General features: G+C 40.8%; 1 protein-coding gene across 1 annotated transcript; it reads right to left on the bottom strand.

The window, feature by feature from the left end:
• Window positions 1-9,906: 9,906 nt before the first annotated feature.
• LOC135495576 (forkhead box protein F1-B-like) lies at window positions 9,907-23,435 on the bottom strand. Its single transcript, XM_064784371.1, has 3 exons — window positions 22,056-23,435; window positions 13,951-14,061; window positions 9,907-11,424 (listed from the first exon to the last, which is right to left on the bottom strand). Exons 1-3 carry the CDS (start codon window positions 23,137-23,139, stop codon window positions 11,288-11,290), a joined length of 1,332 nt encoding a protein of 443 aa, XP_064640441.1. The 5' UTR covers window positions 23,140-23,435; the 3' UTR covers window positions 9,907-11,287.
• Window positions 23,436-24,997: the final 1,562 nt, after the last annotated feature.

Consider the following 24,997-nt stretch of genomic DNA (forward strand, 5'->3'; position numbering starts at 1 on the left):
ATTTCACACTAAATTCATCTCAACAAAGTAAACCAGAATCTTGCGTGCAAAAATGTACAGTTTTCTGTAACGAATGCATTGCGGTTCTTGACAGCTTACACTGAGATGAAGTCCAGCTGTTATGGCGGCGCCAAATCCAAGATGGCGTCGCGAGGATGATTCTTCTCCCAGTTGGAAGTGTATCGTCTTTGTCACCTAGCCCTCGGATACTCATTAGCTGTAATGGACAACTGTCAGTGTCACCCGCTGGAATCAAGTAACACAACAGCACCTTGTCAAACCTGGTGCAAATTTCTTCTAATTTTCTGTGCAATTATCTATTGTTTTGGTAAAGAACGCAAGCTTGTGGAGTGCATTTGTAGCGGTTGGATGCAGGACACTTGCCCGGCGTTGGGTTGAAGGCGATTTTGAAATCAATGCTAAACAATTTAGGCAAGAACATATTCGAGAAATACAACCTCACTAATGAGCTTTTGACGATGCCGACACTCATAAAAGTGGGTTGAATTGGAAGAAGAATAGACACAAAAAAGATGAGCGAAAAATTCAATCTCTTGTTTTTTGTTTTCTGAAATTTCTTTGGACCAACTCCGGTACAAGAATTAGGACGTTCCTGCTTTATATAAAAGCGTAACTGTGTTTACTCGAAGTTGGAATTCCATGGTCGTATCCTAAGGGCCATAACTATACCAAGGACGGCACATGGGGTCAATGATAGGCCCTATGGTATTGCTAATCAGGCATGGCATGCATTGGCGCAGTTAGCAACTGGACCATCTTAACAGAAAGCAAATTATCTCTCTCTTTCTTCACCTGTTTGACCAAATGCCTGCCTGACCAAAGGCTGCCAACTAAGAGGAAAATTGTAAGGTTAATGGTTCAATTGCTGAGGATGTTAATACAGTGCGTATTGACTGTAATAATTCCCCAACATTTCAAGTTAAATCGCTCAGTGTAAGCACATTTCGCACTCAGTCAAAAATTGCCACTTGGTCTTTGATTCCAGGGAAAGATGAATGTCTGAATTGACAGTTTCAAAGATAATCTCGTCCACGGATCTCTAATCTCGCCATAGGTTAAAGTAAACGTATATCCCACCATTCTGAGTGTGGCTTCAAAAAATGGAAATTATAATCAAACACCATCAGAAGCTCTCTTCGGGCAGAGTCTTTCTAATATTTGAAAGACTGCTTCGGGTAACTAAGTCATTACAAGGATGATTTGTTACGTTTTTCATCACAAAGTCATAGCGCTCCTCTATATAGGCCTTATTTTAATACGTGGTTCATTTTCGCAGCCCAAAATGTACCATTGTGGATCTTTGCAAGGTGCGAAGAGTTTGACTACGGATGCAAAATAAGTTTGGAAACAAATTTTGAGGACAAATAAAAAATTAATACGGGACCCTCTTTTACATACCGCACGTAAATGACCCTGCAACATCAAACAAAAACGGATTAAAGGCGTCAGACTCATGGTCGAAATGTTACGAAATTTTGTGTTAGGTTTACCATGTTTACTGGCTCACGGTCTGAGCTAGTTCGCAAGGCGCCCTAAAGATCCAGCACTTTCATGCGTTGATAATAATCGAACCATCCAAAATGTATACAATTGCAGCATAACTTGGAACAATATTCTGCTCAGTTGTTGTACAATTTCAATATGCCATCTTGCCTCTAGTGCTTCTGAAATGTACTTGGAATGGATTGCGATGATATCAATGGCGCCCATTTTAGTTATTACTTACTTTACATTATAATATTATTCGTAATGCGTGATATCTTCAATGTCAGGACCCATTACTTATGGTTATCTAAATGGTGTAAAGACCGTGGGTGTTCTCTGGCTGAAAAATAATGCCACACTATCAGACATACGTAACAATTCCCATTCCATTCCATTTTCCATGCCATTTTAATATTCAAAATCAAAATCAGACTTATCAAATATCCAGAAAATAGTTTTTAGTGTTGTCTCAATTCGATCCAACACGGGACCTGTTTTATGTATTCTAGGAGTTGCTGATGGAAAAGCGGAATAGCTGACTTGAATACCGCCGAAAACAATCATCTGTTTTCGTGAAAGCGATGGAGTTTTCATGTAAAAAGTCAGGAAAATTCCCACATGTTACTTCGGACCATAACTGCACCAGAATAAAGAGTCAATTTTCCCACGTTCTCACCCGGTATAGGGCCTATGTAAAAGAAAAGTCGAGCAGAACTAAGTTGCTCAAAGAAGCAGACATCGGATCATAACCAACGATGGCTTTACCCCTAATCCTTATTCCTGACACGGTCAGGGATACCTCGTCTGGGGTCTGATACCCTTCTGGAGATCATGGATACACCCACCCCATCGCGTGCCAGTAATCGGATAAGACGGTCAGCTTCACATACTTGTGGGGGACGAATCTGTGGCCCAAAGCAATTTGAATCGTTGAGGGTGTTATTTGCTGGGCAGATTTTTGAAAAAAGCACTGCAAACCATGGTTTATTAATGTAAATACATGTATCTTTTTTTATCTGGGACCTATCAAGCGTTAGGGTGGGATTATAGTGCATATTTAACGACTGGCAAAAAAGTAGCTCCTTCCTTATCAATATACAGCAATTGAAGGCATAAGTGATATCCATTACTAAAATGAAGAGTTATTTTGATTTGATGTGTTTATGAGATTGTAATGTGATAACGGACTTTCGGTCTCTTCAGCTAATTGTATTTCTGCGGCAAAGCGTATGCAAATTAACAGTAGTCACATTTTTAATGGTAAAATCTCTGCATTTTCCCAGTGGTCATGCCTACACTCTTAGAATTAGTTTGAGCTTTTGAAAAAAGCGTCCCCGTTTCCGCCAATACAAGCATGTTTTTCGAGTGTCTTTCAAAAAAATCTTTCTTCTTTTTTGTTCAAACGTGTGAAATCACAATCGAATTTTAAACAAAGAATGAAAAAGTGAACTGCTTTCTGTAAATATCGAGACGTGAGTTACATTGAGATCATCCTTTCCCACAAATGATAATAATGACCTCTTTATCAGGGAGGAGTAACAAATGATAAGGAACTCTTGAAGAGCTTCAGGTTGGTCAGGTGGATGGGAGACAACTAGTGTCCTGTCCTTAACCTCGGGATATTGACACGAGCACCAGCACCTGTGCCAGCAGATAAAGAGTCAAAAGTGTGGGACTTCTGATGGTGATCCCTGGAAACTTTTGGTGAAACAATATCCGTGGTAAAACATGGATGGTAAGAAATGCCTTATGTTAGCCTAAAAAAATCTAATCAATGCCTTATATTGCTGAATGGAAGTTTAAATCGCTTTGCATTCTCGCTTTATAGTTTAGGTTGAGTTTTTTTTCTTCCGAAAAGTTCAAAGAAGTTTGAGTTACGATTAGCGCTCTAGCTCATTTCAGCCCCGAGGCTTGGTTCGGACGGAATATCGACCAGATTTATAAAATACTCATTCACTGGCTCAGCGTGGAATGCATTCGCGGACCGAATATGGGATTTGTTGAGTCGATGGAGCCGCCAAGGCTGCGGAGATGGGATGCCTTGTTGATGATGCCGTAGCCTACGGGGATACGCCTTTGAGAAACCATCTGATCAAACACTGAGCGTAACCAGAGTGGTACATCGCTTCTTAGTACATTTTGTAATTTGTCTATGGCAAATAAAATGAAAACCAAGACCTTGACAGGGAATGGACGTTCAGTGAGAAATAAACCAAAGAAAGAGCTCTATATTCCTCTCAAAACTTTTGCAGTAACATTTTTGCCTGCTGAAAATCCCTTTTAAAAGTTTAGATTAAGTTCCCAGTGCACTTGATATCCGCAGCCCGATAAAAAGCTGTATTAAGGACACAATGTACTATGAAATTAAAGTAAAAAGATATCAAGCCGTTATTTAAAATTGAAATTGCTAAAGTTTCTTGTGACTCAATTTTAAAAATAAAGTACATGTAGTGCTTTTCGCGTTGCCGAGGTATTCGAGTTTTGATAAAGAGCAGTGACATTTGCCAGGTCTCTTGTCGCATGGTTATTTGGTGCCATTCAGGTAACATCAGGACACATTTCACACGTTTTCTAAATATTATGATAACCATTTTGTCTTTAGCTCCCCTCCAGAGACAGCCAGACGAATGTGTGCCTCCGGGCGGAGTGTGATGGGTTTTACACAAAACCCCAACGCTGATAGTCACGGAAACCTGTCTCATTTGGTCACGAAATGATAATTGCAATATTTCAAAATTTCAAAATTTCAAAATTTGATAACTGTGACATCTTTATATTTCGAGAAATAAACACTTTCGTATAAATAGCCTGACGGAAAATAGAAGGCATTCCTACTGTACGGATTTCTGTCAAACGCTCTCCGCGAATAATCCGACGACCAGTTGTTCATCCTCAGTCAATGAAGATCCCAAGTTTACTTTCAACACCTTCTCACAGAAAATACTGCATAATATAATATTCTGAAAAGTATATTTTCCAATATAGAGAATAAAGGCATTCCTGCCACATATGTGCAACCGCGTTTGTATTGGTTATCTTTCAAAAACATGTGGGCAGGAGTTATTCCTTCTAAAGCAGATGAGCACGAATGTCAATTTCTTACATTCTCAATTTTCTCAATGATGTAATCGCCATCTTTGCGCAATGAAATAGATTTCGTTTGGTTTATAATCCACTCTGATTTCTCATGGTTTTATCCGTTAGCTTGTGGGGCTTGTGTATTCCAAAACGTGGATGCGAACAAGTCCCAGACTGCATATCCGTCGTTTGTAACGTATTGCTTTGAACGTTGTATTTCACGACAGTGGTATATCCAGAATTGAAAAGTCGTTTAAACAATAGATTTAATCCATACAATTTAAATAAGATCATTTAAGACGAAGTTTCAGCGGAACATATTCCTCAACTGACCGTTAGAAGAATAACTTGCAAAATGCGGGGCAGACCGAGGCAACGCAAACTTTGTGGGAAGAGTTTACTAAATATTTGCCAGAGATATTTACCAAACATTATTTCGAATAAATAGAATGGTAAAAGTACTGCAGTGGAAGTGTATTTTGAAAGAGCTCACGTTTTGGTAAACATTGGATAGGATCTCGCGAAAACAGAGGGAAAAAACCTCTCGGTTGGTAACTTGGGATGGTTTTGGTTGCGAGTTGGAAACTGAAGTGATTACTGAACCAAAACAAAATGGTAAACTCGGCTCTCGTCTGATACACAAATTCTGAAATAGTTTACCGAAAAATATACACAGACTGGTCCAATGAAACCCACAGAGTTAATTTTGGGCGATGGCGGAGTGGTATTTATGTCAGAGTGTATAATACACAAAATGCTGATGGAGATGTTTACTAAATATGTACTACATGTACATGTACACCATGGAGTATACTAGACAGCCCTGACATAACACAATATGAAAACTGCAAGAGTGGCTGATCCGAGACACCAGATGATACGCATGAGATCTGAAAGCTCGAGACTTGAATATTATGAAGGGAACCGAGGACTTTCTTACTTTGTAAGAGGCCTTCCCTGGTTCACTTCGCGCGATTTTGGATGACTTTGATTGAACTTTCGGTATAAAATATTGGTTTTCTGGATTTATCTGATAAATGGCAAAATGGTTTAGAATCCAGTGTCATCCGCCAACTGATGAGGTTCATACCGTATATTAGCCACCACGCTAGGTTTACTGTGTCTTGCAATCAAGATCAACCAAACTCGTGAACTCTCTAGCGTACTAATTACTCGATAAGGTTATTTTCTCTTTGGAGTCGCACTCCTACCACCATGCAATGGCACGACATCCCCCGATACGAGATTTTGAGAACACATCTCACATACTTCACGATTTCGTTTATTTTAGGATAATAATAATGTATATATTTACCCGTTCAGTACATGAGGCAGTGGGAGGTAACCACGATTAGGATCGTACCATTCGTTGTTTTGTGGCCGATTTGGCGTAGACTTATTCCTTTTATTATGTTCAGCCGAATAGAAAGTTGTTCTATGAATCATCTTTTTTTAAATATTTTTTAAAAACCGCACTTAAAAAAAAGTTTAATAACCGACTTGATTTTCAACGCAGAAAGTGGTAACGGCCTTACGCGAAATGTTATTTCTATGAATTCTAACTTGGCACGACTTCACAAACAAACACTGTGGAAGGAAGAAGATAAGAACAAACAGTTATCATTGTAACTCTTCGGTGAGGATTATGAACGAAACTTGACGCAAAAAAATCTAACATTTTATTGCAGTGAAATCAATGGGGGCCTGTTCCATCCGGGAACCTAGCATGCAATCAAGAGGTAAAATCTACAGATCATATTACGGACCACGATAAGGCTTCTGCTGAGAAGTATAAAAGAGTAATTATTAGAGTATATGACTAATTACCTGCTTTCGGAGATAAAAAATATCTCTGAGCTCCACGGTTGGGTTCTTTATCCATGGAACAGAGGCCTGCAGTGTGAGGCGGTTTCTGGTGATATTATACGGACCACCGGAGTTGGAATTCTCCGAGTGCGGGCCAAGTCTCATTACGTTGAACCGAAGTCGTTCGAGTTACGTTTTTTGTGAGTTTAGGTCAAAAGTGAGAAATAAATTGCTCGAGTTAGTGTTTCTCAATTTCTTTTCAACTGAAGATTGCCGCGATCACGCATACGTAGATGTACAGACCACCATGCATTGATGTAGCATGACTTCGGTCAACACTTCATGAGCGAAGCACAGTTCATGTTAGGAAGTTTCATCCCATTAAAAATGCTCATTAATTCAATACGCTTATCTACATCGATATATTGGTTCTTCTGGTCTGTTTAGGGTGGATTTCGCGCTAGTTTCGGTGTCTCCAATGCTCTCAGGTTCATTCTCAAGATGCCTAAAAGCATTTAATGGATTCTCTTGTGTCATTATTATCAGTTATTAATCAGTAGAGGCTATCACGTGTTTCTGGCTTCGGGCACGTCGGGAGCTTGATGAACCAGCAACCTTTCACAAAAGCAAGAATTAACGAGAGGGGTCTTTAATAATTGATGAAGACTTGTTTTAATTAATTCTTGATAAAAGTTATGTGAGGGATCGTTAACAAAAAACCCCCACAAAAATTCCATTACAGCAAATTATCAGGTCTTTAATTCTGCGAGATTGTTAATAGTGCTTCATTTAGATGGTAGACGGCAGCAAGTCCAATCAGCCGTTCCTCAACCTTAGGAATATAAGAATCTTAAATCTTCTTGAAATACCGACGCAATACCAACGCTTTCACTATTTGATGGTGATACTTATGGTGACCCGGACAAATGTCGGTAAAGATCCATTCAGGGTCCCCAATACTCGCTCATTCATGTCATCCCATGTGGGCATCCAGTTTGGCTTGGAATCACGTGACTTGACGACGTCACCACGTTCTTACCTCCTTTGGTCATTGCATCTGAAGTCGCAATAGGACAGTTTTCATGGCAGCTCAAGAAAGGATATGGTGGTAAGCCTGTAATTACCGAGTAATCGGTATCAGCGGGCAACCAGTATACAATCGATCTCGGAGGCTGTGTCGTCTTTAGGTATCTTATCTTTTGTTAGGATTCAAGGCGAAATTATGCCTTGGTTGCTTACTAGAAGGATACACAACCACGGGTGCCCAAGATAAAAGGCATGTTACATTCAGCATTAGTTTATTACAGAGCTTGAAACATCTTGGATAGTGACTGAAAAATTTACATTTGTTGCGAACATAGTGATCAAGTGGTATTTTGATAGGATGCCTAAATGAGAGGCAATTATCACATTCACATGTGTTACAATTATAGTATTAGCTCAATAAAAGAAAAAAATCATATATTTCCGATTCCTGAACACATTTGCAAGTAGCCAGACTTCGCAATCCCAGGCGGATCCATCCTTCCCAGACCCAGAAAGTAAAGCACAACCGAGCCTACCACCTGAGGTTTCGATACCTATCATTTTAATCGTGGATATAAAAGCCATTGAAGTACACCCGCCTGGCTTCTACCAGACTCCCTGGATCAGCCGCGCTATTTAGTATCCCAAAATCCCTGCTTTGAAATGAATCGCCCGGAAGTAGACTCGTGTCTTAATGGCTGTCCATCCGCGCGTTCTCGCCTCGGTCTTGGTTTTGGCATCAGTCATCGTTTCGTCACCAGTATACTGATATACGTACTAGGTGATCCGATCATTTCGCCACCACGCACTCGATGATCTTTCCATCAACTCGTCGATCATTCTGCGACAGACGAATCTGAAAAACTCGTGCGGAATTTGCTATGGCATAGCAACATTTTTGTCATCGAAAAGGTCAATCAAAGATCAGTTTCAATTCGGGTTAGCATTACGTTCTCAAACAAGAAATCCTCTATGGTTTCGGGTGGTCTGCATATTGTCAATTGTCAAATTTTGGTAAAAAATTGTATAAAACAAGAAGAATTCATTTTGTTTACAATGTTGAAATTGTTGCGGTGTCTCTCAGTGTGGATTATTCGTCTATGTCTCGGCAAGTTGCCTAAAGCTCAGATGACGTCGCCCATTTCCAGAACTCGGAGGCATTTCGCCTCAATCTCAGAGATCAGAGTGGGGAGAGGGGTTTCAGGAGGATTGCTGATCAATAGGAAGTAAAGTTTTGAAAATTGAAGGTTTTATGATAAATTCATCATGGCTCGCTGGTCATATACGCTCAATCATTTCATATAGCACGTAAATCTATTCTCATTCTAAACGAACTGTACGTGGTCTGTTATTTGTTTGTCGTTTTCGTGATAACACCAAAACGATATGATACCTTGCTCTCAGCGAACCTTCCACCGATCGCTACCCCAACACTGACCTCAGAGATGTTCACCAAGTGTTCTCACGAGTGGTTCATCTCAAACTTTTTCCTCGGGAGAAGTGGTAAAGATATGATACTCCCCACTTACGTTGAGAACAATGCTTGGTGGACTCTCCTCCTGGAGATACGAAGCCAACTGGACTGATAAAGCAGCTAGTAACTATCTCGAAAAGCCTCAAGTCCCAGCCTCAAGTGCGTTTCATTCGGGGTGTTTTTCACCGTATGCCTTCCGGGATATTTGTTGAAAATCTGTGAGAAAGTTTTTTTCCCATGTTATGATGATCTCTTGCAATGAAGCTGAAATAGGTGGATGAATTTGTCGTACTTTTTGACTGAGCCACCCTGTAGAGTAATATTCGCAGGTTCGAGTTTTCTGCAATAGCATTTGTATTCCATGTACCGTTGTACTGTAGTTGACTTGTACCCGGCCACAACGACCGGATTTCTATATGCAAGGCGTTTCTCGGAGGGGAGGGTCACCGGAGGAACCAGGTCGAATATATTGACACAAAGAACACGGAGGGAATGGCTTGAAAGTCGTACCATAGTTTCTTCAATTTTAGTTTCAGTGCCAAGTGAATCATTTCCTATTTTGCCCACAAAATCATTCGAGATAAATTAAAGCTAATGAACAACATGTCACAGCTTGAGCTATAGCCCGGGGAAAACGAGCGAAAGGGAGGTTATCGTCGACATTTTTATACTCCATTTTCATTAACCTGATCAGTGTGCTGTGTGTCATCAGTAGAGATTAGGAAATCGATGTTGATGTTGAAAAGGCTTTGGTTACGGGCCTTGGATGGTTACCAAAGGCATACCTCCAGGATGTTCCGCCAGAATCGAGGAGACTGAATTGTGTAGGATGTGAATCGTTTATTCGCCAGGCTGCCTCGGAAAAAGCTGTTGTTCGGCTCCTCTGTCCTAGACGAGTCCATCCCGGTTGCCGATGAATTTAATTTGGTCTCAATCATGACCTTTTCGTGGGTCCGAGAGAGAAAAATCACGAGAAAAAAATATTTGGAATATATTTTTCATTTTATTAAACAAGTCATGGTTTAAAAAGAACAATATACAAGTATTTACAAAGATTAAATTAAACTTTACCTAATCTACATCATTTACGTATAGTAGTAAAATAGTACAAAATACAAAGCGGTTTTAAAATCTTTAAAAACTTACGGCGTAGTGGGTACGTCTCCACATATTACTTTATATATCAGCAACAGCGAAATTTATATGGACAACTATTTGACAGCAGGGTCACTGAATTGCATATACGTGATAGACCAGGAAACGTTGATTGTCATTAAAACAAATATCGTGAGATTCCACAGCACTCACAAATACGATTTATAAGGACGAAGTTCTTTGCATGTGAGCATATAATCTATCCGATTTTAAATAATTCGAAATTCGCATAGTTGAAATTCGTAATGGTTTCTAGTTCGTAAGCGATGCAGAACCTCACCAATATATTGGAGTATATATATATCAAGTTCCACATTGGACCAATGAGCACCAATTACCAGTTTCATTTGCGAATTGGACAATAGCACCAATTTCAAGTTTTATTTACGAGACCGTTGTAATTGGGATGGACATCCACGAAAATACCACTGCAGTTCAGCTAATACCGTTGAGTTTCATATCGAAGTCAGAAAAAGTCTCAACTTAAGGCATACACTTCTATCAAAACACGGACAAATATTTTTTTTACATCGAAATAAAACCAAACACCCAGCATAGCCAGTCACAGGTTTGATAAAAAGCTACCATATGTTTTTAAACTATATACATGTACGTGTAGAAGCCGAAATATCAAACGGTAAGGTAAGGCACGAGAAATGAAATTTCAGTTGATTTCCAACCTTTTCTTCAGAGTTGTGGGTGGCACTTTGACAGAAGCCAGTGCATAAGCTATCAGATGATCGTTGTTCGATTTCAGAAACCGCGGAAACGGATGTATTCATCATCCCTTGGGCTTAGTCCCACCGAGGCTAACATAGAATTCGCTAACATAGGTTCGCTTCCAGTTAACAATACCTTAGAGGATGCTCAGAATCTATTCTGATTAATCCAAGGCGATACAGTTAGAACTGGGGCACATCTACCTAAAAACGTCTGAGTTTGTGTCAAATATCTTGTTCATTCTATCACGGTCATACACAGCTGATTCTATCAAATAAGCAAAGTTTAAACCACTCCTTTTCGAAGCACTTGTTCAGGCACTTTCTAGTATTTTCTCTCTCTCCGGGATGAGTCCGAGCTATTTGATTGGCTGAGGTACTGACCAAAGACCGCACTAATTACATGTCTGGAGTAGTGTTCACCATGACATCGCCACTTCGCAGACGATCACCACATGACGTCATCGAATCTCCGAGCCGCCTCTCTCAATATCTCACAGGAATGTCACGTGAAAGTCATGTTTCATATGGAACATTTCTCGTAATATCCCGCGTGAGGTAGACCTGCGTTCATGGTATTCGGAGCACATGATAGACTGAACGGTTTACGGTCGCACATACTCGGATGTGACGTCATAGGCTGTGTTGGAACTCTCATACCTACAAAACATCAAGGGGAGACAAAAATAAGTAATGACATCAGAAGAAAAATGAATTTGCAAGTCATTTTCCATGCATGCTGTAATCCTTGAGAACTGAAAGAAAGGGGAGGAGTAAGTTCAGGACTTGGCATTTTTGTCTTTTCAGTTTTGGCCCTCTAGTGGCCAAGTATCAGATCGAAATGAAATTGATAGCAGCCCTGTTCGAATTTCATTCGAATAAGAGCGTCCAATGAGGATGACATCATTCTTTCTTGGCAACCTTTAGTAAGAGTCTGTTGGTTTGACCCCAAACGCAGACAAGAATTCCTGTGTATATAACCGCAGAAATTACTATCGGGTCACCATTAATAGGCTATATCACGTAAATCAAAACCTTTTGGTACATCATGAACATTAACAGTATATCATTCCTTTAAAAGCTCTAGTTGAAGGTTCTGTATCATTTCTAGGTTATAAAATGCCTCATATCTTCTTTTTAGTTAATGAGTTACTTTCTGTACATGGATGTACACATGAACAAACTTTACACTGGATTATTCATTCAGTCACTCTATAAGGGGTACTTCGAGCAAATCTAAAGGCAGGGGTATATAACTCTAATCATAATTTCATAACGAAGCGATTATCCATTAATGGTCAGCAAAACTGAACTTTCTCCGCAGATAAAACTGTTTGCAAACAACTACATAACAAGTTAACAACCTAATCGCCCACTAGAACCCCTTTCACAACTTCTAGTGGTAAACAACACAAGATAGTAATGTTTTCTTGTTTCCCTTCAAGTATTTTACCAAGTCATGTATTTCTCAATCAAGTATTTTCCTAAGAGATGTGCTGGTAGTAATTTCTCTATTTGAGTGCTTTCTTAACAGTAATCAGCCTCTTTGATCAGATTGATTGGTAACCAATGTAAACTGATGAAGGGTTACCTGAATCATCCGCCATTTTGTTGCCAGGTTCTGCTAAAACCCAGAATAAACAAACGCACGGGATAGAAAATAATCCATCTTTATGAAACTGAATCATGTATGAATTACATTGCGTAAAAGAAGTACAAATTCATCAAGAATTTTATCTGATACATATAATTATAAATTTTCCTTTTTTCAGGGATTTGTGGCATACCTTCTGTACAAAAATGTGTAGGGAAATAATGTACTGATCACTACGCGTACACATTAGTTGTAAGGTTGGAGGGAGTCAGCGTTGATGGAACGAGACACAGTATTTTCCTCGTAAAATACACCCAGCTGAATTTTCGTCATCTGATTATGGACGACACAATCTAAAGTTGAACTCCGTGGGTGCATCACGTCGTTTAGTGCGTTACTAAGCAAAAGGTTATCTTTCACGGACACGAGCACGCACAGCAGGAACGCTTCATTATTTTACCATCAGTGACAGAAAAACAGGTGACTGTCATGTGATACACATCACCTCGTTACGGTTACATGTTACTTTTTATTGGTACAAATTTGCAACCAGCGTCGTGCCGAGTACTAACTGACCTTTCAGTTGTGATAGTCGCCCATCGAGCAAGACAACCATCTCCACTGTGTTTGGATCTAATCTGAACATCAGCCACGATAGATTTTTTCAATATCTACGGTTTATCTTAGACTATAGGGTAACCGGCTGGTTGTTCAAAGGGCTTTGAATTTGAATTCCGTTTATAACCTGTTTACGACAGTAATTTATTTATAGACAGCAAGTACTATAAGAACACATCGGACCTATTTTCGAAATGATTGCCTTCAAAATGGCTGCCTTACATGTAGGTAAGATGGCTGACCTTTGGCATTTTAGAGAACATTGTCCATTTAGCTGTGGCGACTACTCAAGGGCATCCTGGCCTGAGACTCGGGGTTTTGATACACCTACGTCATTGAATGGCGGAGTATATTGAAAACAACCGGTACCAGTATGACTCAAGGGCAACTTCCACTAAATATATATATAGCGGCTACTGGTCGCCATTGATTTCGACAAGGGCGAGCTCAGTTTCGACCCAGACAGGAATGCAGAGCGGGAATTAAGAGATCTCTATGGCTGCATCTGTGAGATCTGGATACAAGTCTGAACTTAATCGATCAGTAATACTATCAGATCGAACCGGTCAGACCGGCTCAGTTTATTTCTGCAGGGATTAATTCATTACATCAATTACGCAGAAGGCCTACCGATCGGTAGCAGAACCCGGACGCAAATCTATATTCGTTACCGTATTAATGCATGAACTACATGCATCTCATAAAAAAGTAGAACGTGGAGAATCAATAGATAGAATGTGACGCTCGGCAGATAGGGCCCGGAATGCTTTTTCTGCCAAACGATGTTGCCGTCTGCGTCGTTTGTTTGGAGAGGTTTTACCAATAGTCCTCTGTCTTCAGCAGTTCATTACAACTGCTGCTTCAAAGTGCTACAAGAACACCCACATCAAGGCATAAGTGCATTTCCTCGCCAGTTCTATTGCCTTTCAACGCTTTTTCTACGAGTTCTCATGCCACTATCGAGGAACACCTACATTGTAAGATTCTGTCTGTCGTTTCTGCCTGTTGTGTCTCGGTATACGGGTTAGGGTTGCCAGCAGTGAGGTAGTTTGATTCTCCCATCTTCTCGTACTTCATCCGTAACCCTAGAATTAGAAGAACAAATGCGAAAATTGTTAAATACCTTAGGCCAATTAGTGTTGAAGCTAATCAATTAAAGGTAACTCGCACAGGGCAAAGTAGACCTGCTCGGGAGAATCTGAAACATCAGATCTGCCTCCCCAAGATCGTTCAAATTGCGCCATGCAGCCCTTATAAAGTTGGTGTGCAATATTCAAAAACTCGGGGGGGGGGCTAAGCTTCGTGAAAATAAGGTACCTACTAGAGGTTGGCAAAATATGATCTAGCATATTTTTGGGTGAGCTTGATTTATGTCAGCGTATACCAGACAATGCTTCTCTGCCCTGCACAACAGTGAAAAACAATGTGGTGTTACCTATGCATGATAATTTACGTGTTAACACCATCTTTAAGTAAGCAGACGTAAACATATCCGATCCGAAAAAATGTCTAATTGGGCAAATTAGCGAACGCTTTAGTTTTACTGCGGGACTGTCTCATTTCGACAACTAGAGGCGCTGCTAGATACCCAGCCATGTGACTTGAGCAGCCCTTCCCGGTAACCACGGCAACCAGGTTGAACCCCGTGACAACATTTCCCTAATTGAAGCCATGGTTTGGTTGCAAGAGGTGTCCGCGGGGAGCGATGTCCTACTCGCTTAGTTCATCAAATTAGGCTAATAATTTAAGTCCTTCTACTTGGTTGATATTGAGGGGATTTTTTGCTAAAGCCACATATTGTTTTGTGGAACTGTAGACGACTTTCACTGCGGTTTCACAGTTCTTGAGATAAGTTGGACTTATCTTGCCATTAGCTCGAGGCGTCTGTTTCGCATGAGCTGCGAGTCGGGATAACTAGGACAGAGGAGTAAACTGTAGTAAACGAACTTAACTAATTGCAAAGGTGTGTATTGTTTAGCTTGCTCAGTTGGACAAGTGACGCGCGCGTCTTGAAAAAGACGAAAGGGTGCTGAAACATACTATTCCTATCTTGTCTACAGTCACAGTTCTGATACGGAACAAAGTGTGTCCAGGATGAATTGGTGGCACAATTGAAGACAAGGGTAGATGAGGAAATTCCATACAGGTGTCCAGGGCCGTCATATCTGACAAGAGTATACCATTTGCGGCTCTTCCCATGGATGCCGCCAGCTTCTCCACACCATGGCTACACTTCTGCCATGACTTATCAGTCTAACCTCAATCTGGTCAACGTCACAACCCATCGTCGCAATCTGCTCAGCTCTATTCTTGGAAAACTGAGGGCCGCGGCAAGTGCCTGCTGATGTGCTAGTTGAACCGCTGAGAATTTATCGCTGAAAACTGCCAGATATTCCTTTCAAAGTACATAATCCCTGCAACAGCAGCGAGTGCTTCAGTGAGGGATAGTCCAGTCATTCTTCACTGATCTCTTCACCATGAGCAAGATCAACCACTTCCCTCCCTCCCACACATAGGCTTAGCATCATCACCATCTGTACCATAATATGCCAACATTCCTCAGCCAGAACTGTCATTTTGACGGGCCAGACATTGTTACATCCGAGGACCACACCGAAGTGGTCTAGATGACAACAACAACCGATAGTGTACCCGGTATATATAAAACCAGGTCAGGACAGGGAATACCGGAACGAACACGGCTGATGACTTGTGTCTGTAGGCCTACCCCACGCGAGTCAAATACCACTGAATGAAAGAGGAGACTTGCAAAGGAATTCGTCGGGAAGGATACCGCAAGATGAAAGGTAAAGCCTCGAGTAATTAGTACAAAGGTTGTGGTTTTTTGGCTTTCACGAAACCCAAGAAAACTCCTCTATTTTCAATCTTCATTATCTTTTGGCTCCATTATCACTTTCTGATAAGATTACCAATGACCTAAAAGTGAAATATCTTGGAAATATTGTCTCCTGAATACCAAAGTGATGGGTAACCGAGGAGATCCAAGGAATGGGACTGTTGTCAGGCAGGTAATTGCCCCAAATAAACAGAAGGCTCATTATCTTCATATCACGTTTTTGATAAGAATGTCATCTAAAATAAATGTCATCAATGTGGTTATCAAAGGTCTCGTTCTTCTGTATCACTGAACCAATTATGCAGGACACAAATAATGGTCACCTCCGGCTTCTGTTGGCCTACCTACAGCATTATTCTATGCGATAGATCGAGGTGGCATGTCTTTTTCCTAAAGACAATCAGATGGATTCGACTTGAAAACTGGTGGTGGGACTTTTTAGTAGGCCACTCACACAGTTATACTGTTGAAAGAGTACTTTGTCTATCTATAATATAATATCCATCACCTTACATACCAGAAATCCATGTACACCAAGTGTACACTAAGTGTACTTCAAACAAACGCTCGTAAGTTCTGACAAATTTTGTTTACTATTGTTTATCAACAATTTGCTCTGTTCACTCGGTTTACATTGTTTAATTGCAGATTCATTAAGGTACACATGCAGACATTTAGCGAACATACGTAAAGCTTTACCACTGCAAATCAAGTGTTTTCAGAGATCATAAATTGAATGAAATATGGAATTCAGTCTGCGTGGTAGTTTTGTGCAGCTTCTTTTCTTTGGCCAATTTTTTACCTTTAGCGGACCTGAGAGGATCTCCTGTGGATGTTTCTTTCAAAGAGAAGACATTGTATATTCAGTTGAAACTTATTAGACGGAATCAGGTAGTTCTGTTTCGTTGTATGTCAGAAGCTAACCGGGTGGAAAAATCCATTTTCCGCACCGATCACTACGCTTCCAGTTTGCTTGGATGCCTTCGGATTGGATACGTAGAGGTAAACGTGGATACCGTCGAAATCCAGAATTTTTTTACCAATGACAACTCGTTGAGTCCCTTTTCACCACAAGGGCTATGCATACTATTTGTGTCCGGTAACACATCCTTCACCCCCGACCATACTTGGAACTTCAAAGTGAGTCTGAGGGAAATCCTAGCTAAAAATCGCAATCAACCAACTTTCATGAAAATGTGTTCTTTGTTCACCACGAAAAAAATGAAGCAGCGCTCTTGTCCGAGAGTGAACAACAATTTTTTGTTCTAGGGTGTTTTAGGCATCTTCAAGCTTGGGGAATTTTGTTCACAAAGCGTTAACGAGTCGATGCCGATAATAAAGGCATTTTAGCATGCAGTAAGAATTAAGGGACAGCTGCACCAGACAGCAGTTAGCTCGACCTCCCGGATGCTGGGGCCTAAAATTACCATCCAGCTGAGGCCCATCCATAAACGTCATGGCTACAGGTCTACCAACCGCGCAAAACATCTTAATTTTTAGTTGGGTCTGGCTGACAATATTACTTTGCATATTGGAAGGTACCGTTTGCAATAAAATGAGTTATTTAAGGGGTTTACATCTCCTTCTTGGCAAATTTACGTTTAGAGAAAACAGTACTGCTGCTTTATCGAAGTCATTAGGTCAGAATATGAGCGAACGGTATAAAAAGACAATGCAAGTTTGAGCCTTGATTTCTAGGAAAGTGAATTGGCCAAGTTGGAAGAAAAACTGTCGAGAGTATTATTTATTGGCCAAGTTTCTATGCCGTATGCATATCCCTAAATCATCTCATCGCTCTCAGCTGTTTCTTACAACAATACCAAGATATTACTACAACTGCAAGAAAACATTACTGCAACGATAACTCAATTTATCAGTCATTTCGGCCGGAGTTGGACGAATGTTTGTTACAATGTCAGGAGAACGTGTTTGCAAAAATGTACGTTTTCTAATCGGCCCTTCTGCCAAACTTCGTAGAAAAAGAGCCTTTTGACCGTTTGAAACACATTAAGCATATTTAGCTAAAACCAGCACTGTATTACCGGTCATACACTGCTGCTAACTCAAATATACACCCAAAGGGTTTTTCAGAGAAATCTTTCTGCAGTGGGCCTATACTTAGTACGTAGCTCACTACACCCCCATGCAGTATGCAACCCTGTGATAGACGCCTGCTGTAGGCCAAGAGGCACGATAGGCCACCCATATACATCTGTAAATTTTGTTTTTCCCGATGAAATTGAGTTACACTCAGCAAGACGATGCACATCAGTCTACACTACACTCGTCATAATTGAATCTGTGCCATATTCGGCCAATAGATAATTAGGCTTGACGCCATCGATATCCCGATATCACATGGCAAAGTGAGGCATCAAAGTGGAATGCAGCCCACGACTTCAAAAAAATCCTATAATATCAAGAAGTTATAAATCAATTCCTGAGACATAACGGTACTTATTGCAGATTCACGTTGGAAAAGTTTAGTTATTAAATTCACGAGCTGATTTAAAAAAATCAAAATGTGGGAGAAGCACCATGAAAAAGTGGTTCATGCCTTTCGCACCAAAAAAGAGAGGTTTGCTATTTGTCACTAACATGTGCAGCCATCACACATTTGAGCAAAAAATATACAGGCAGTCTAGTCGCCCGTTTGATAAAAATACTTATAATCGCGCCGATGAGCATCCAATTAGGTGGAAAAAAATTCATCACGGTATTCTAGGAGGGAATTTAATTGACCAATCAAACATCTTCAACTCATTTGCTGCAATTCACTATTCGGATTCATTTCGCCCATGTTTAATTGGGCGAAATTAATTTGCAAGTCATGTGCAGTAATGCACAAGGTGGACTTATTGAACACATTTCGTAATATTCGCACATGTTTTGATGCAAAATATTGCAACAAAGCAAATATTATCGGATGCTGAGAGCTTTATGATACGCGTGCCTTTTTACTCTCCAATTCCCACACGGCCCTTTGCTCATAATTTGAACATTATGGACAAACAGATATTCACACACGCGAAACGGGCAAAAGTACAAGCAATTTTCAAAAAACTTTTCGTCAATTTTCTTGGTACATGTAAATACGACCAGCTGGGACCACGCGTTCGAGAAAGTTTTATCTTCTTTTGTAGACAGGTGTACTCGACCAAACATTCAACTTCACAGAATAGTTTAATACAGTTGCCATTTTGTTTGCTTCATAGCTTTCCTAAAGCAAAAAGCAGTATGGCAACAAAATATGTTCACTTGAAGAAATCCATTCACCCGGCGGAACTGCTAATCTAAACGAAAGTAGGTCCTCAAATTACTGAGTAAGTGTCGTAAAAGAATATATTAACTATAAGGACACTCAAATCGCTGAGTAAGTGTCGTAAATATACTGCTATGACAATAAAAACAACTCCTGTTCTTCTTATCTTTATGTCAACCATGCCAATTTATTCAGTGACATTATCCGTGACATCTCATCTGTTTGATGACATTCTTGAGATTGTTCCTTTCTTTTGGCGGACGCCGATGATTTCACAGTAAGAACAACTCGAGCTTGGAACCCCATGGATTCCAACTGCTAAATGGAACGATAATTGGCCTGGGGTCATCAATCTCTTGCCCACACTGCGAAAGGGGTCAAATACCAAAATTACTCATTTTCAATTGCCTTGTTTAGTTTGTAATGTTATCCCTGATATCTTGCGATAGAAATTAATACTTTCCCTTTGATTGCACCAAGCTTTCGATTACTCTTTTAAGTTAAATGTTACTCAGATGAGACAGGGCCAAATGACGTGCATAATTCCTGACTCTACAATATCAGCAATTTTGGACACCATCAACTCAGAATTCTACGAAGGCGTACTACAAGCAGGTCTATAATTGCTTGAAATCAAAGAGATCAAAGCGTTTTTTTTAGCTCGTGGTGATAGCAAAACAACGTCTTTGATCCCACAATCGGGGAACTTCCGTACCAACCGGAGCAGGGAGTATTCGAAGTTTGCCCCACGCTGTGGTTTTCTTTGCCCACAAATATACAGGATTCCGAGGTAACTGATGGCATTATTTCTAGTTCTGAAACGTTTTAAGCGAAAGCAAAAGTCGTTCAATACGCTCTTAGAAATAAAAGGTTGTTGAGATTTTGAAAAACTTAACCCCTCCGGGCAGACTGACTTATGACTTCGTCACAGCGTTGCAGTAATTTGCCGCCCAGACGAAGTAAGTGGGATTAAAGGAAGGATGATTTTACGCCCAGACAGACAGATACCTTTGAGGGGCCGTTATTCCTCTAATGCGGGCTTAGGAATGGACACCCTGTTGCTCGAAGGGACGTGTGGCCCTGATCCACTCAAAAAGCGAGCCAGCATGACTAGCCGGGATTATCCCTAAATCCAATGAATGTATTCTTTGGGAGGGCTACAGAGTATTATTATTGAAGTAAACTGAGTTACTCGATCGTTTCTCAGCCTGGACCCCTGGGGAACTCAGGCCATCAATTGTGAGAAGGTTTTCCCGATATTGTTGCAGGAGATGAAAATGCGGGCCAAGGTGACACATAGCTCTTTTACCCCATCCTCTTGCAAACAGGGCCTACAACATGACAGTTTTTCATGGCCAATGCACGTGAATTTCAGTAAAATGTTCGCATTTATTCAGCGTTAATATAGTTAGAACTAGTTGTGCACGGCCACGGTTTGAACCCTTCTATTAAAATATGAACCTTTCACTGCTAATGGTAACTTTAAAGAAAGCATGTACTGGCTTTTGATCTTACTCACAAATTGCAAATAATACATGTAAGTAAAAACAATCAAAAATATCATACGTTGGATAATGGGTTTGTTTACGCCGAGGTTTACTATGGCGTCATTTTGTTTACAATTTGATTCGACTGGCTAATTGGACTCGGAGCAATAGATCATTATGAGATGTAAAGAATGGTGGATCATTGGTTTTGACCTTTTAAAAAACTTTCTATGGTTTTTCAGCCAACGCATTATATGAAAGATTAAATCACGAGGTGCGTAAAAATGTTCAGCATATACTTGTTGACAAATTGTTTGAGGTAAGGTGAGTGTTAAAAACTTCAGTAACCTTCTGAACCATCATGTAATAAATCTCAAAATTCATCAGGTGTTCCCTAAAATATCACTTGAAGCTAACAATGCATGTGCCTAATGATAATGACAAATCAGGGTTAGTGAGTGATTGCTTGACGCCTCCACCAGTCATAAATGTAAATCCGTCATCACCTTTGCCTATGGATGCCGCTTTTTATATCAATTGTTGTTTTTCCAGGGCGACAAGATAAAGATATTCCATGTTCAGGATTCTAGTGAAGGCTCGCAGCATCCAGGATAACACAGATGGTAATTCAATTGCAAGTTGACCTGACCCGCTAATAGCACATGTTACCACCAAGATCGGCGGATTTTGTATCCCCGGGGAACTGTGTACAACTTCAGGGCACGACGGGCTTCGTTGCCTACCCATGTTCTCAGTGCAGTTTTACAGATGATGCCAGTATGAGTATGAGTATGGGATAGGATAGGAATGGGAAGCGCATGAACCTTTGCAATGATGGTTTATAAAACTAACTTTTAGACTATACATTACTCTGCTATAATGTCCATAGTCACGTATGCCAACATTATTACCGGTATCATTTGATACTGGAAAAGTATTCATTAAAAACCAGATTGAAATGGAAGAGGAACTGTAGACAAAATGATGTTTCTTTTTTAGCCTGACAAACCAGTAAAACTTATACACTATAAAAGTGAATCATTAAAGAAGAGGGAAGCTGTTGCAGATCTCTGTCAAAATCACTGGTTTAGATGACATAACGAATAAATTTATACATGTGAATACATCTACTTTTCTCTTGGTGACAACCATAAATCATAAAACTAGTACAACTATCTCGGCCAATACTCATGTACTGGTCTATTATGAAACGTCGGGGAGTAGAAGTCATGCACGATCTGAAATGGTAAATTGACTGACAAGACCGAGCTACAGCTGCTTTGAAGAGATAACTGTGATAATGAGACTGCGACATATGCAGAGTCGAGAGATCCTCAACCAGCTGTTGGTGACCAGTATGAGAGATTCTGCAGCTGAGGAATCTGGATCATTTAAATGTCGCTGTTCATGGTCTTTCTACGCCGGTCTTTCTGAAATTACAAATTGTGTTTTAGTGCGGGTGACTGTTCTTACCTGACATTGCCAAATCCATAGGTTGCGTCTCGCCGTTGGACTGTATATGCGTATGTGTACCGTATGGACTATGATCCCCTGAGCTGCCATTTGGACTCAGACTCTGAATGGATCCTGTGCTGCCTGTCGGGCTGAGGGGCTGCTTGTTGCCGTAACATCTCTGAGCCATCGTCCAGGACGCTTGGTCGCGCTCATACGAAGGAATGGAGCTTGTCATGCTTGCCCCCGCCGAGGAGCAGGGTGTCGTGAGGTGAGAATAGTCTGCTGCCGCGACACTGTGAGAGTTCATCATGTTGTTCGCTGTCATGGTTGTTGGATAATGTCCATTCATGCTGACGCTGCAGCTAGCGGGATGTTGCGGAGGAGCATGTTGTGACAGTGGTGAATAAAACTGTCCGTTCATCGAGTTCATCATCTGGTTGTCGTAACCCTGCGAGTTGATAGCACAGGGCATGTTCATGCCCATGGGTGGTCCCTGGTGGTGTAGGGGGTCGTAAGGTGACCCTAACATCGCGTGAGAACCGTAGTTATTCAACATCCCAAATGGCTTCATCGCCTGGCACTTTCGTCGGAATCCACGGGGACGCCTGCGGAAGGAACCTTCCTCGAACATGAACTCCGCCGCGGGGTCGATGGTCCAGTAATGCCCCTTTCCTGGTCTCCCTAGGCCCTTAGGCAGTTTGATAAAGCATTCATTCAGGGACAAATTATGCCTGACAGAGTTCTTCCAACCCTGGTAGGAACCTCGAAAGAAGGGGAAACGCTGTTGGAGAAATTGGTAGATTTCGCTGAGGGTGCATCGTTTGGTGGGGGCTGCTTGAATGGCCATCACGATCAGGGCAATGTAGGAATAGGGTGGTTTCTCCTGTCGTCTCACTCCTGCTCCGGGTTTCTTTGATTTCTGGCAAGAATCTGGCGACTCAGGGCAATCAGTTGACTTCTGTTCGTCATCGGAACCTTCGCTGGGCGATTGTTCTTCGAGTTTTAAATCTGTCGTCTGCTCACGTTGTTGATGTTGTGGTGGCATCTCCTCCAACTTTATACCACAGCTGCCGCCGAGATCCATATTCGTCAAATTCTGCATTATTTTTAACGACTCCACTTTGTCAGCGAAAAGTAAATCCCAATGAAATATGATGCAAAAACAGACTCAGAGCTCATGAGCTGCTTGAAAAGTTTTTAAAACTTAAAATTCAAGATCTTCTGCTTCAAAGTTGGAACTAAATAGTCACAGGTTTCTTCTTCAAATGTTGTCGTCAAGTTGAATGATTATTTCCAAAGATGTGTCAGTGTTTCTGAGAAAAGAACTGTCGTCTGCTACGAAGCTGTTGAATCATACGCGTGACGTGAGATGAGGAAGAGAGAGTGAACCATTCGACTCCAGAACATCTGATCAACTGCTGCTCTGTCAGTCTTCGCCTCTGTTTACATCTGGGCCAGCCTCTCTCGGATGAAGATGGTTGGGGGCTGGCTGCAGGAATTAGGCGCACTTCAGATTGACAGATCTAATCTCTGGTCATTAGACGAGTCCACTTATCTCGGGAACATAGGTAGCAAAACAAGGAACAACAAAGCAACTTGTAGTAACATTTCACTTTTTGTCCCTTCCAAAACTTATTGGATCGTATTAAAAAGCAAAATTACGAAACACTCGGCATTTCTGAATGATTTCATGATAGTTTTCACCGTAGTTACACCCTTTACACCCCTCAATTTGGATTCGATACCTCTGCTGCAAGATTGAGTTTATCGCAGGAGTGTAACTTATGGGTATAGGCTGGGAAAAGTACCACCCACTTCTTTGCAGCGTTTATGATAGGCAGGAGAGAAAATTGATTAACTCAGGCATGCCGGGAAGATTCCACCTCCGACGGCTTCGGACTCATTGAATAGTGGGATGATGTTTTTTTATTTCTCTACTTCAGAGGTACATGTATTTTTGAATAAATTATGACGACATTTGTTGAATGAAATTCATCCGTATAATTTTGGATTTCATATTGTCACAAAAGATAATTTTTTGATACTTTTTTGATAGCGCTTCCGTACAGTGATGCAGTGGAAATACATTTATTGATGAATTGGATGAAAATGAAAACACTCAACCATTCTCATTCCGCTTAAAGTTTGCCAAATTTGAAAACAAACTTTCGGCCAATGCATTTGATTTTGTCTGTGGTTCACGTCTAGTCAGCCACTTAAAGTGCTTGCGAGATACTTTCATCTTTCATCTCTTCGTTACATCGATAAAATGATTTTCCTGGTGAAAAGCACAAATTCGTTGAAATTATTTGGATGAGGCATTGGCCTTATCCGCTCCCCCTAATTGTGAGGCGTCCCGTATCTCCATGCTGGGATACATCTAAGGTATTGGTAGTAAACGATTGTATATAAAACATGGCATCGTGTGTGTTTATACGTCAAGGACCACCCAAATAAATTGCAACGAAAATACAAACAATTTATTCCTGGCAAAATATGTATGTAATGGGCCGAGACGCTCATGTGTCTAAGTTCAAATCATCGTTTCGCAATCAGCTCCGAGTCCGTAGATATTTTACTGAATGCATTAAACGCCGTGCAGAAGCACGAGTAATTATAATCGCTGCGATGTGCAGTTTTGTAAACCCGATCAGGAGAAGCTTGGTGTACCATGAATTACTCTGTCCTCCAGAAAAAGGAATGGCTTGGTGCCTATTTATCATAATCAATTGTTAAGCGTAGAGACAAACACCAGCGTTAGCTCAGCTAAGCGAATCATTATCTGCAGGGGTGCCTGTAACGAAATCCACCCCGCGTTTGTCTAGGGATCGCATCGTAGCCGAAAGCAATGTGTGATGCCTATCCCCTTGAAGTGCATCTTCTATTAACATGCAGAATATTCTCCGCAGAAACTTTGTCAAATTCTCTATCCGATTCAAATTGTATGGATTAAATCTTTA

Source organism: Lineus longissimus, chromosome 11, assembly GCF_910592395.1.
Source record: "Lineus longissimus chromosome 11, tnLinLong1.2, whole genome shotgun sequence".
In the NCBI taxonomy this organism is placed as follows: Eukaryota; Metazoa; Nemertea; class Pilidiophora; order Heteronemertea; family Lineidae; genus Lineus; species Lineus longissimus.